The 14382-nt window shown below is 47.5% G+C and overlaps 1 protein-coding gene across 1 annotated transcript in view; it reads left to right on the top strand.

Moving 5' to 3' along the window:
• Positions 1 to 9878, top strand: part of LOC126543242 (synaptogenesis protein syg-2-like) — a 523643-nt gene extending 513765 nt beyond the window's left edge. Inside the window, exon 12 of the mRNA XM_072287533.1 lies at positions 1026 to 9878. Coding sequence (XP_072143634.1) covers positions 1026 to 1213 — 188 coding nt within the window. The 3' untranslated portion in view covers positions 1214 to 9878. The remainder of the gene's footprint in view (positions 1 to 1025) is intronic.
• The last annotated feature ends 4504 nt before the right edge of the window (positions 9879 to 14382 follow it).

The following is a 14382-nucleotide window of genomic DNA, read 5'->3' as shown; positions in this document are numbered from 1 at the left end:
GAAGCATTTACTTTGACCGGATTATGGTCACTTGTGCCTGCACTAGCTTTTAAAACTCTTGCCATTTTTTTTTAGTTCGCCATGCGCCCTGAATGTTGTTCATGAAGGTTATATAGCATCAACATTTAAGTTGGAAGGCCTAAATTTACCGAGGCCAACTTGTCATTGACTGCGTATGCAGTTAAGGTCACAGCAAAACGGAGACAAATTAGACTCACCACAATAATGTTGTGCCAGCATCGCAACTTCAACGTATAATGTCGATTCGCTGCAGATTCCTGTGAGTCCCTCACGACAAAATGTCATTTCTTTCCGAGAATAATAAAGTGCAGGAAAGAGCTACATGTGGTCGTGTGACTACGCTTCGCTACCAAGTGTACAATCAGGGGGGCTATTTCAGCTTTTGACGCATAAACGGATTCCGTATTCTTGTTCTGCTGGAGTTTATTGTAGGATTCTCTCTCGCTACCCCTTTCTGTGATCGGTATTTTCTGCTGGGGCTTCTTTGTGCTCTTTCATCCTTTGTTATGATAAGGAGATGTCTGTTGTAAGCCTGATTAGTATTCTTGTTTAGTAGTTTTTCCGAGTATACTGGGAGAGTGCACTCGTTGATATGCGAGCACTTAGGTGCAAACTCGCCGAGCAACTAACCTAAGCAGCTGTTATAGTTGAATAGCGCAAGGTGGCATGCTAATCAATGATCGCGATAATCCTTTTTTTTTTTGCGGTTTGATTTATCTTCTGAAGCAAGGTCATCAACTCAATCACGAGTGAGCGTTTTCGGCACAGCCTTTATTCCTTATCGGAAGTAACCGGGCCCTGAAATTAAATTTATCGCTTGTTTGGCGCTTTCTTTTTTTTTTTTCTGGACCCGCGTCGCCGCTCCTCTCTGCTCGCTTTGGGACGGCTTTTTCAATGTTCGGCGGGCTCCGTCGGACCGTCTTGTCTGAGAATGACCTGTTAACGCTTCGCGTCGTGCAGTATCTCATTGTGTGCACTCCCCGCTCTTCCACATGTTTCTCCAGGGCTGCCGACTGCATCGAGCGGGCCGTTCGGCACCAACCTCGAAGAAGGTGTGTCGTACGTTCGCGAGACCGCATCCATCGCTGGACGCCTGCCCTGCCACACGACCGACATGTACTACACGCTACCGCAGCTGCACAGCCGCCACAACGGCATACGGCTGCAGACCTTCTCCCGCGAGGTGATGTGAGTGCAGTGAGAAGACGCCACCTCCCCCTCGCCGAACTCAGGGCGGCGGTCGGTTCACTCGACCCGATCGGTCGCCAGCCGTCGGCGCTGACGCTCGAGCGTTCCACCGCAGCCCCGCTAAAATTGGGTGTGGCTCTCGCCATTGCGATGATCGCTGGAGTCGGCATATACTGAACGAGTATCATACACATGCACGCACTACGCATACAGGAGGAGTTGTACACATGACGTCACTGCGACGCCTTGAATGTTGGATTGCTCATTCCATGCCACCCGTGTATTCTACACATGTGTTCTTTGCGATCACTTCTCAGTTGCCATCGCACGGAGCACGCGTGCACTCCACGCGAGGGACAACCGCCGGGGAAGCCCTCTTCGTCGGTGGTTCGCGCTGCGCCGATTGTGGGACAAGGCCACGAAGCAAATGACGGGCGCCTGCTGGACGGCGAAAACTGCGGTTGAGAGCTCAGAAAGGGTGATTTTCTGAGCCACGAAAGCCATCGATTTGCCGCTTTTTAGTGAGCGGTCTGCATATATTGCGGTGGCCGTTGCACTTCGGGAAGGAGCTTCGTAGAAACGGATAAGAGACGCAGTGATCATTACTTTATTTGTTACTTCTTTTTTTTTTCTCCCCTTTTGCCTGCTTCACTGCACCATGTAGCTATGCCTGTATGTGTTTATCCGTATAAGTCTTGTGTGGCTGCTGTGAAGCACCTGCGTTATAGAAGTGGCAACGCTTCACTTTTTGTTAACAGCAAGGCTGGCTTCAAAATGTTTTCACTTGCGCATGTAGCCACCAGACGATACAGCCGCTATAGGCCCCCGCGTGAAGCTCATCATAGTATCGCTGTTAATAGGATGAGATTGACCACTGGAGTATTGTAATCAGCTATATTTTATGTATGATAGTGGGTCCGTGATGTTGAGTGTGTGACGAGAACATATATGGCACGTACAATGACTCGTAGAATACATTGTTTCCATTGGTTTCCTAGCCTATACCCGCACCCTTCCCGATTTAGTGCTTCGTAGCAGTTTAGGATGCCGTGTTCTTTGTGCTCAATGCGGCTTTTCTTAATAGCGAGTTACGCCGCTGTCGAGCGCGGCTAAGATAAGGAGCATGTGTCTCCGATGTTGTCATGTGACTCACGAGTTGCGCAAAAACAACGCTTTCGAATGACAGAATTACGGTACAAGTAACAGACCGTTCATTTCCTTCCATGCTTTTTTCGTTCTACAATGCACTGAACGCGTACAATATATCCTGGCTTCTGGAGCACCGTGCTGTCCTTTAGAAGTTTTACGGTCGTCCAAGCCTACCATGTACAGTTTACTCAAGCACGCGTTCGACGTTCGCCAATGTGTTACGAGACGCGCATACTCTCGTATGCGGTCGCCACTGACTGTGCTGTGACCTCCTGGGGCATGCTTTCCCGCGCACGCTGCGCGCAAACCTCTCTCGACCGCATTCCATGTGGGTGCTCGCAACCACGAGTTGGGAAAACGTATTCGAGCATGCGGCACATGAGAGGTGCTAACCAAGACGTTGCTTGAAGAGCTTTGATCCATTTCGTTGCCAAGTTCAAATTGAAGGTCCATCTTCGGCCGGAGAAACGGCGATTGTCGACAGGAATTCTGACCCCCCGCTGAATGCTCAAACGAAAGCGGTCTTAGTAGCCCAGTTTGCATCTTACACTCGTCATTGGCCTAACACCGAATTGTTCGCGAGGCTCCAAAATTCATTTTGCAAGCTCGTTTGCTATTATTATTATTATTATTATTATTATTATTATTATTATTATTATTATTATTATTCCTAGCGCGACAAATTGTCGATGTTTTTTTTTATCTTGTGGCCATAAAATTAGCTGTCAGTGATGCGTTTTCTTATCTCTTCAACATAGCCCACGCGGAGACTTCTTTTTGCGAGCCACACTTTGTCGCACATACGGTATCATTGCTGCACACAATCCTCGCGAAGGAGAATCCCAGTGCAACCTGTTCTGTTGGACACAACCGTAGTGTAGAGGTCTCCCCGCGCTTACCGGTGGTCTCTGTTCGCGACGGACGCTATTTCGACTAGAAAAAAAAAATGAGGCGTAGTCGGTAAATTGTGTATAAGATACTTTGCGTGCAAAATGCAACCACTACTTATCGCTGTCTCATATGCCTCCCTTCGAAGCTTCCTGAAGTTGCACGTCGCCATAACGAACCTCGGGTCAGATAAGGAAATCGAAAAGTTCAGCGTGCAGCTTAGCAAAGTGATCGACCTAGGTTCAGGCGCGTGCGGCGTTTATGTTCTTCTTTCCTTTTTTTTTTTTTTTCAAGTGCTTTGTTCACGCTATGACGCCTTCAGCGTTAGGGCCCAGTGAAAGTCTAGGACCACCTGACGCCAGCTTCAGGTCGCAACGAATGTTCGCACGCACTCGTGACTCGCTAATTGTGTTCCTTTTGGGCGTCGTCGAGCATGGACTCGTTTTTCGGCGGCACGAACTTGTCTCGATTGGAACAGAGAGGCACTGTTTCGGCGGGGCTAGCCGAAACTTCATCCCCAAGCACACTTCACCCGCTCTCAAAGCTGAACGCCGCACCGTGAAAGAGGCACGAGAAGAAAATGGCGGCGGCAGTGTGGAAGTGTGGCAGCTGCCGCGCGAGAAAAATCTTCGTGCTTCCAGCGCCAGCGCTGTCGATTCGCGAACGAAATCGTGCCGTGATGTCCGGCCACGCGCAAGAAGTCACGCTATCCTTAACACGGGACTACGTGCTCAATAGCTTTCGCGTGTTTTCGTTAGCGGGCAGCTTAGATTTGCCGGTTGTTGGCTCAAGAATGCTGAGCGCAATCGCCTGAAGATAATGACCGCCTCGTTTCCGAGATGACTCCACTGCGATAGTTTCTATTCGAAATATAAACGCGCGCGCATTGTACCGTCAATCTGTGGGCAATCTTACAACGCACCCCCCACAACAATTGAAGCTCCGTGCGTACGTTTCTTTTAGTGATTGTTGAGACCAATGTTTACAGCCCAATAGGTCCTCGTGTACATGGTTTTGTATTATATTGGTATGTACGAGCTGGCGAATATCTCAAAAGGATTTGAGAAATTTATTTTATTTTTGCTTCATCAGTAGCAAATACTTGTGTTGCCACGAGCGATCCGCTAATTGAGTGAGCGAGTTTAAGGATTTTTTTTTAAATTGTTGTAATAAGTTGTTAAAGGCTGCTGGTGGTTGTTGAGAGGAAACACACGAACAAGCGTAGCGCAGGGTGTGAAATCACTATTCATATATTAACGCATGTGTAAATAAATGTACAACTTAGATATGTTGTGAAGGCAACGTTCAAGAACGCACTGGCGACGGCTCTCGCCCAGTGAGAAACGCGTGCATTAAAGGCCGCATTTTTCTTCCCTTCGAAGCTGAGCGCAACATTTCGTTGCACGTTATCAAAAAAAAAACAATAAAATGCCCAGTCTAATGTAACTGAGGCTGTGTCGAAAAATTTTGAGTAGCATTAACCAAGTATCCCCGAAAAGGACAGCCACTGATCAGCTGAAAGGAACCGGTGGTTCTCATATCTTGGTATCCCGCTGTTCTTCCTGAGCGCTTTTTTTTTTCTTCTTTCCGAGACTGTTTTTCGTGGTTACTCGCTCAGTTTGTTTGTTGGTTGGTCGGTTTGTGAATTCATTTAGGTATCCTAGTTTCATTGTTTGTTCTCATCTCTGCAAAGCGCGATAGCGCTGACTTCTATCTGAGGAATACATCACTCATAAATCTCGTTTTAATCGCGATTTACGCTTGAGCTGGAACGTTTTACGCGGCAGGACAAACATTCGGCGCTTGTGCTGCGTATCTGGCTCTGTAACGCGTAAATTTGCACCGTAATATCATGTTCCTCTAGCATAATCTGTCACCGGCGTTGCTGCGGACTTGTATTACATTTGCATCGCAAAACGCTCCCCGCTTTCCTTGCACCGAGCGTCCGGCATCACCGTCTTATTTGCCAGTTGTCACGTGAGGTGATTTGAAATTTGAAAAGCAGACAATCTCGAGCAATCTTCGTTCTCACGTATTACTTCGTTCCTTTAAAAAAAAACTCTCCCACTTGATCTTAGAACGATGAGGAGCCTGTTGCGACTAGTGTTCTCTACTATGGGTTCGATGTGGTGGGTGTCACGTCACTACGTTTGATTCCTCCCCTTAGACTCCATCCTATATGCACACTCTATCTCCCTTCTTGCCTCCTTTATTATTTATTTTTTTACGCTGTAGCTTGGGGAGCCCAACTTAACAGGTGACGAGGCCAGGGAACGGCAGGCGGGAGCGAAGTACAAACAAGACGCTTCTTAGCAGCCCCACTTTTTCCTCGATTCGTCAGGGAGGCGCAATACGGGCGCGAAAGACAACGAGAACTCGCGTTACCCTGGAGAAAATATACTGTTCATTTATCTGCCTACCAACCCTTTTTTTTTTTTTTCTCGACATCTCCGTATAGCTTGCTGCGAGCCCGCCTGGAGACAACGCTGCTCGCACTTATTCGCGCATCAGCAGACTTCCCCTCCAAAAAATGCAGCATTCATTCTTTCGGGTCCCAAGTGCGTTGTCCCGCCTCACAGGGCCCGGTGACGGTGGTCGCACGTCGAGCGAGATGAGAGAGTTCGCCGCCACCAGCGGCAAAGGTGGAGAGCTCGCCGGCTACATTGGCGCGCGCATGCACTGCAAGGCTGCCGCCGCTGTCTAATGGTGGAAAGAAGGTGGCGGGGGGCTGAGGCAAGTCGGCGACCCGTCTTCTGGCCTCCGACGGCGCCTGCTTCTTCGGCTCCCTTAACCACGCCCGTCGGTGCTACGCCGCGGGCAAAAGTTACCCCCGCTCTCCTCACCTCCACCTCTGGCACGGCGGTGGCTGGCGAGCCCTGCATCGAAGGAGCAGCAGCGGGGCCGCCCCGGTGATATCGAGCCGCGCGCTCCGGCAGAGGGCTGTTCCTAACGACTTTCGCGACGGAGCATCGCGAAAAGATAGAGCGAACCGCCATCTGCTGAGCTCCCGCTAGCAGATGGCGGCAGCGCCCGAAGAACGTCCGTGCCGCCGTGCAACCCTTTTGAATGGAAACAGAGCGCGGCTCTCATTGTCGCGAGGGCATGCGGGGGAGAGGGAAGGCTCGGGTTGTTCCTTCTGCCCCGGGCCATAGCCGTCCAGATTGCGCGGGCCCTCCGCCGCGCTATCTCCCCCGTGACGTCACGCACGCTGCCCAATCGGATCTTCTTCATAGACATTGCTGTGGTAGAAACGCGAGCGATAGTATATTTTCTTCGCGGGAGGAAATGTCCCGGAGGGCAGGACAGCCTACTTGAAGGTGTGGCGCTCTGGTAGTTAGATTGGATCGGTTCGTATGCGCTAACCGCATAAATTCAAATATATGTTTGCGTGCGTGCGTGCGCGCGTGTGTGAATCGAAGGCGCTCGAAGGGTGCGGATTGTGCAGGTCAACTCCGAGAGCAGTAGTCCCGCTCACAGCGCCTCTGTAAAAAATGCAATTGACGCTCCGCTGTGGACGGCAAGATTAGGTGCGCAGAGTCACGACTATTTCTTCCAATACAATTTTTCTTAAACACCTGTGGGGGATTAATGCACGCTCAGCAACCCCTCCTATGGTTGGTACATATTATGGGAAGCTCAATTGGAAAGCGGTTGTACGAGTACTTATGTATACTTCTGTAGGGTTGTTGCACACAGAAAGCGACCCTTTTCCACAGGAAACAGGCTGTCCAACATATACAGCGTTGCAATGCGAATTTATTTAAGAACTTCTGATGACATGCAAGAGCAAAGGCATTCTACTCCTTAATATCACAGAGATAAGAGCCCAGTAGATCCCAGGCGGGGCCTACAAGGCCCCTTGGCACCGCCGCCTCTTTCTTTCCTCTTCCTGAAATTCCCCTCCCCCCCCCATCCCACTTTCTTTGTACATTCCTACGCGCATTTATGCACGATGGCCACTAGCTGGATTTTTTAGACGTTACGACTAAGATGGCACGACAGCCTGAACAAAAGCGGAGAAATATCATCACTGATCTCACTGTGGCGTCGTTTTGCGGCAAGGCACGGCGCCATTGCAACGATAACAATTTCCTCCGTGAGTGAGAGCCACGGAGGAGTGCTACGCTACGTCACCTCTAGGTCACGACGATACAAAAGCTCGGCGCGATAATGGCCGGAGCATGGCGAGCATCGCACCGCGCAGCTTCAAGCGCAGTTCGAACAACAAAACGTGGGAGGAAGAAGAACAGAGGACGTGGCAACATCAGCATTTGATTTCTGATAGCTCCGCTCATACAAGAACAATTCAACTTTTGTTGGCGGTGATTCGTTAGGACTTGCGCTTTAATACGAGACACATTTCATGAATTTATAAAGAAGAATATATTGCGCGGCCCCTTTAAGAGGCTTTTTTTTTTTACTTCCACGGCGCATTGCAAAAGCTCCGATAGAGAGAGTGGCGTGGATTCTGAACTAATTTGGGCAGCGCGACAAAATGACGACAAAAAGAAGGCGACTGACAGTGCACGTCGTTGTTGTTGTGGCCTCGCAGAAGTAGACGAAAGCTATAGACCACAGAAACAAATGGCAGAAACACCGCGATTTCACCATGAATTCACCATGAAAATGCACCACGAAAATTGCATTCTAGCAGCACAACCTCCTGAATGTTGCAGTAAACTCATGGAGAGCCGCTAAAATGAACATGTCGCTGTTTGTTGCCCAACTGACATGCACCAACTGACAATAGCTTAGATGTCCATAAAAGTAAATATTGATTACTTGACGAAAATACGACGAACATTCTAGAGAGAGAAGCGGCGGCATGAGACAAAAAAAAAAAAAAATAGTGGTCAGTTGTCCTATCAGTTCAATCCTTTCTTGTTCTCGTTTTGTCGCGCTTCCTAAATCAGAAATGAATTCATCGAGCATACTTACCAGCAAGAAAAAAAGGCGCATTATGACATGCAGAAGGTCTAATTTGGCTGCAAACAATAACACGTTCTTTTATAATTGCTCATAACAGCATCGTTGATTCTAGAAATCGAAAGCGAAAAGAAGCAGGAAAAGCGTCATTTACTTTGTATTATCCCTGGGAAGTTGCTCACTTCCTGCACGGTCAAAGTGTGTGCAGCCGTAATCATTCTTCCCGGAGCGCCGAACAAACCTGGCTCTTCATGGCAGATGACGAAAACGCCTCGGCAGTAGTTTCCTTTTTGATTAGCATTCTTCTCAGAGGCTGCTGCTCAACGTCTTTCTCAAAGCGGGCAAGCGTCTCACAGAATAATATACGAGGGCTACATTCGATCAGCCTCATCGAAAGATCGCTGACACGCGCACAAGTGTGGAGGCTTGCGCGGTTGTGTAATGGTCTCAAAAAGGCGGAGAAAGTCGTTGCTCGACGGTACTGAGGCGCGGCCGCATTTCTCCCCCATTTCCCAGGCGGCTGTGCGCGGGTCTAGATCTGCTCACCTCCCCTGCCACCCCTGTTACAAAACAAGGAGCTTGTCGACGGTGATGGTTTCTGTTCATTAGTCAAGAACGAATCCAATATGTGCAGATCTCGGCGCCTGGCATTCGTGGCCCGTGACTTGGAGAAGGTATACGCTCTCCGGGCGCGAACGCTGCCAGAAGAATTCGCCTCCATCTGACACGAGCACCCGAGGTTCCTCACCTGATCTATGTCGTGGCAGGCACTCTCCAACTTCTGTGCGTCCGATCGAAAACAAATCTAAATGCCTGCGATACTTCGGCCTAGGTTCGCGAAAAGTTTCTCTCCCAGGATTTGTTCTGCAGCTAGCGTGCACTGCTCCTCCTCGCGCGGCGACTATTTTCATTTTTTTTTTTCGTCTTGTTCGCTTCCCACCGTTCGACTTCTTCGGTATCTTAGCCCTCAACGTAATTTCCCCAAGAGGCTCGAAGAAGACAGATTGAGAATCGTTCTCCTGGGAACCGAAGGGGGGCTTTGAGTCCTGACCGTTGCTTCTGCGCGGCTATTTCTGAGCGCCGTGTATTAGATACTGTCGCCATGGCCGGAGTCTGCAGGCAATAACTCTGTTCATTGGCTGTCCTGCGACACACGTTCGGATCAAATGTAGCAATAAATTGCCTAATCTCTTCAGCGTCCGAAGGTTTGATCACCTTGCCAAGTGTGGGCACTGTAAAGTTACAGCGGGAGTGTAAATAAATCTGCTGAGTACCAGATATTGTAGTTGTCTCAATTTTCCGAACATTGTTGATATTCCTTTAAAAAATAAACCTTGTAATTTTTGCCAAAGGTGTGAAATGTGAAAGATAACTTGCATGATGGATTTTTGAAATTTTCCTGTTGATAAACTTCTTTTACACTTAATTGCTCCTTAAAAGCTTAAGGAGCAGAGTTCTACTTATTTTATTAACAAATGCTTAGCATGACAGCGTGGCATCCTACGTCCAGCACACGGCTTAGATTACTTTCAATGGGAACTGGCTGCCCTTCAAGCGTTATCAACAATAACCCACTATTTTACAGGTCTATTTTCATTGTGAGCATCTTCGTTGAACATGTATTTCGTTTTTGTAAAAGCGAAATACGCGTTTTGTGTTGCAGCACCTGACATCGTTTTAATGTTAATAAAGGTTTTTTTGAAGAACGTCTAAGCTTTCCGTTATGACCGTACTCTGACAGGCTCTACTGAGATATTTTCTACGAATGCAATAATACGTACCGGCGAACTCACTGGCATTACTCTGTCCACAGCCCGTATAGATCTGTGGCGCTGCGCTTGCGACTTGTGGCAATTGTTTTGCATACTGCGGACATAAAACATCGCAGAAATTTGCCACTGCGTAAGCCCCCCCCCCACAGCATTCCACTTCACAAAAATATGTTCAACAGAGGAAAAGACAGCGATCTATTTTTTTAAATAATTTGGGGGGTTTAGCGTCTCAAAGCTGCACCGTGGGGTACAGAGGACGCCCCAGGGAAAAGCTTTGGATTATTCACCTGGGGTTCTCTTACGCGCACCTCAATTGAAATATACGAGCGTTTTTGCATTTCGCCCCCAACGAAATGTGGCTGCCGCGGCCGGGATTTGTATCATTGTGTTGACCACCAGAACGCCATAGCCGTGCACAGAGCCACCACTGAGGGTCAGTGGTTGAATTGACTTACGAACTTCTCGTTCGAGCACTTACGAACTTCTCGTTCGTAAGTGCTCTTTGCCATTCGCCGGCAGCCTTACCTAACAATGAGATTTTCCGTGACTGACAGTTTTAGCGTAAGAGGTTTTTGTGAATACGAGTTCAAATCTATAGCGAGTGCAATGTAAAAAAAGCGCGGCAAACCGCCAACTCGTTGATGGGATCACCGACGTCCAAGGTTAGGCTCAAAGCATGAAGTCGCCGCAGCCGTGCACAAACTTCCATGGAGCCACCTTCAGTTGCGAAAGATTAAAGCCTAACAAACGGGCCAGCACAAAACCGCGAGACATTATTTGCTGCACCACTGTATAAAAAGCGCAATAAACACTATTCGCGCATTAGTAGGTGAATAGCGCTCTTCAACCAAGGTGCTGGAGCACTCTGTGAAGACGGGAAAATGATGATGATGACGTATGGGGTTTTCTGGCGCAAGGGGCAGATCAAGCCAAAGAGCGCCATAAACATGGTGATGTGTTTCCAATGAATCGTTTCTGAAATAGAGGTACGTACTGTGAATGGTGGATGTTGCGTGGCTGTAAATCGGCCTAAAATCATTCGCTGTAACTTGCGTAAAATATATAAGCATTAAAATGATGACACTGACGAGAGATGTGAGCAGTGACCATGAATGTTGTGTTCTGAAGTGATAATGTAATAAAACGTGTACGTGAAAAAAGCACCGGTGCCTCAAGAGGGCCCTCGCACGCGAGGGCTGAGAGGCACGTGCTCAGCAAAAATGCTGTCGCAACAGTAGCCTCTGAAGAGAGGATGTGCTACGAATTCATAGGCGCTGATATAACTCGCAATGTACCGGCATCTTGAAGAAATTTTAAAACTTGTAGTCAAAAAACGGTTTCATGCCAAGAAACACTGCCGGGTGAATGGGAACGTGTTATTTATACGCTAAAGGAAAATACTTCTTTTTCTTTGAGGTTCGAATTCCTTTCACTCTATTAAGACATGAAGTACAGTCAGCGCCTCGCCACATTTACTGCAGTTATGAGTATCATTACCATTCAACAGATGAGAGCGTGTGGCATATGTGTGGCCAATGCTAAGACTGCAAAAAATTATCTCAGTTCGTCGTATCTTTGTTATAGGCTGCCAATTCCCTAGGTTAAGCCTAATGACGTAAAGTTTATTAAGTGTTTCGCTATCGTACCTACTTTTTCAATGATTCCTCAGTTTCTTCCGTAGGTAAGGCTTCAAATCTGTAAAGGGTATAGCTGCGGAAGAGGTGCCAGTTTTCGTTGCCATAGACGTGGCAATATTGTCGGCAAGAACATTATCTTCGATGCCTCTATGCCGAGGCACCCACCATATTGTGACTTGTTGATGCATAAACACAGCAGATTAATGAGTATGTTGTTAATTACGGGGTTTTTATGTTTCTGCGGCAACATCAAAGCTTTAACGACGCTTAAAGAATCGGTAAATATTACTGCCTTTTGGAGTGTCAGTCTGTCGATGTGTTTCACTGCCGATAGTACTGCATAGGCTTCTTCTGTAAAGATGTTTGTTTGGGGGTGGAGTACATCGCATTCCGAGAAGGACGGACCGACAGCCGCGTAAGACACCCCAGCATCTGTCTTGGATGCGTCCCTGTAATATTCAGGGCAAGAGTAAGTACTTCGACTTCAGTTCTAAAAAGGGCATTTGAATGTGTGCATCTAGCGCGTATTTTGTGACTTCGATAAAAGATCTGTCATATTGTACCAGCTGCCACTGCCACGGCGGTAGCAGCTTCGCTGTATTCATTAGGTGATATTCAAGTAGTGGAGTACCCATTTCTGCACTGAGTTTTCTCACGCGTAGTGAGAAAGAAAGGCTGCTTCGCTGTAGGTCTTTTATGAAAAAATGTGGCAAATGTGATATTGTTTATGGCAGAATAGGAAGGATATTTACAGTTTGAATTTATTTTCAGTAAATATCTAAAACTGGCGTATGACCTCTGAAGATGGAGTGACCACACGTTTGCTTCTACATAAAGGATTTGTACGGGGCTTGTCCTGAATTTCGCGAGGCGGATTCTTAAACGATGGACAGGAACCAACATCTTTAAAGCAATGGGTGCAGCAGACTGATGAACTATCGCGCCGTAGTCAAAACGAGAGCCGACGAGGCATCTTCACAAGTTCAGAATGCATTTCCTGTCACTGCCCCACGTTGCACCTGATAGAAGCTTTAATAAGTTCATTGTTTTCAGGCATTTAGCCTTCAAGTATTTGATATGCGGAATGAATGTGAGTTTAGAGTCCAGTATAATGCCCAGAAACTTGTGCTCTGTACTTACAGGCAATGGGCTACCAGAAAGCTCAATAGCAGGGTCTGGTGCTATTCCTCTCTTATTAGTGAAAATGACGCATGTACTTTTCTGAGGGCATAACCTAAAACCGTTTACATCAGTCCATTTAGCCACTTTATTTATACCAAGCTGGACATGTCGTTCACAGATAACAAGGTTGCTATCTTTCTGTATCGTTGCTGTACCGCCTATGGCTTTGAGTGATTTTTGCGAACACTTACATTACTGTATGGGAACACCTGACGTATGACGTATGACACCTGACGTATGACGTATGACGCCCGACGTATGACACCTGTAGGTGTGTATATTCCAACAATCCCCAAATCAATGAGCTATATTTTGTGACTCAAAGACAGCCCTGCAGTCACTCTTATCAGCTCTGCGCCGCAGCCCGCATGAACAATTGGTATCAGAGGCACGATTACGCTACCATCAAGCGGTGGACAGAGGCCAGGACACCGCATTTCAGTGGCTACCTGGGCACTGCAACATCACTGGCAATGAATGTGCCGAGAAAGCTGCCCGTGAGGCACAGGGAGAATGTGAAAGAACCTCGATACCATTTTCGAGAGCGGATGCAGAGCGGCATCTCAGTGGCCTTGCCCATACTATTATAACTCTAAGAAAATGGAACACACCGGAATTTACCAACCAGTGCCTATATGCCATGGACCCACGTATGAAATCAAACTTCTACCAGGTTTTACACGACTGGGTGGGGTGGGGGGGGGGGGAGAAACATTACTGTGCCGCCTGGAAATAGGAGTTTCTTTTACAAACGCATACTCATTCCTAATTGTAATGGTGGACAGTGCCAACTGCAGCACATGTGGCGTTGAGGAAACCACCAAACATCTCTGATGTAACCCCCCCCCCCCCCCCCATACGAAAATGAGAGTAGTGCTGTTCAGCCAGCTTTGGAGCACTTATTTATTTATTTATTTATTTATTTTATTTTATTTATTTTATTTATTTAGTATTACCCTCAGGGGCACAGGCATTACAGAGGGGAGTGGAACATACGGGAAAACAGATACGATACAGGTTTTTCTTCTGCCAATACAAGGTTATCTAAAAAGATGAGATAACAGCGGGAAGCAACAAAAATTCAAGCAATTGACCGATAACAAATATAATTACATAGTTGGTTAGTTACATTGCAATACACTTGTGTTTAAAACAATATGAAACTGGGAATAGTGAGCAGTGGACGTGACTGATCCTGGAAGGTGGTTCCAGTCCTGTGACGTACGGGGTACAAATGATTGATAACATGTTTGCGTTAAGCACGACATTATTCCCGCCTTTTGTGCATGATCGAAACGAGGGGAAATGTATGATGGAGGAAGACACTGGTACAATTAGCGATGTGTCATCACCCCAGCCTGCGATATAACAGCTCTTCACTGTCCATGAAGGTCGTTGTGTAGGGCGGGACTGTAGTATATTTTGTGGAAGAGACATAGGCGAGAGAACTTACGGCGACAGGCGAGTGACGCAAGCTGTAGGGACTCTTTCATTAAAGTGATACTGGCAGTACGACTGTAGTTTCCTAGAATGAAGCGGACAGAGTTATTTTGGACAAGCTCGAGGGCAGAGGTTAATATAGCAGTGCTGGGGTCCCAGATGGAAGAGGCATATTCGAG

This window comes from Dermacentor andersoni, chromosome 1, assembly GCF_023375885.2.
Source record: "Dermacentor andersoni chromosome 1, qqDerAnde1_hic_scaffold, whole genome shotgun sequence".
Taxonomy (NCBI): domain Eukaryota; kingdom Metazoa; phylum Arthropoda; class Arachnida; order Ixodida; family Ixodidae; genus Dermacentor; species Dermacentor andersoni.
Note: the sequence above shows the minus strand (reverse complement) of the source record. Positions and strands in the feature narration are given on the sequence as shown.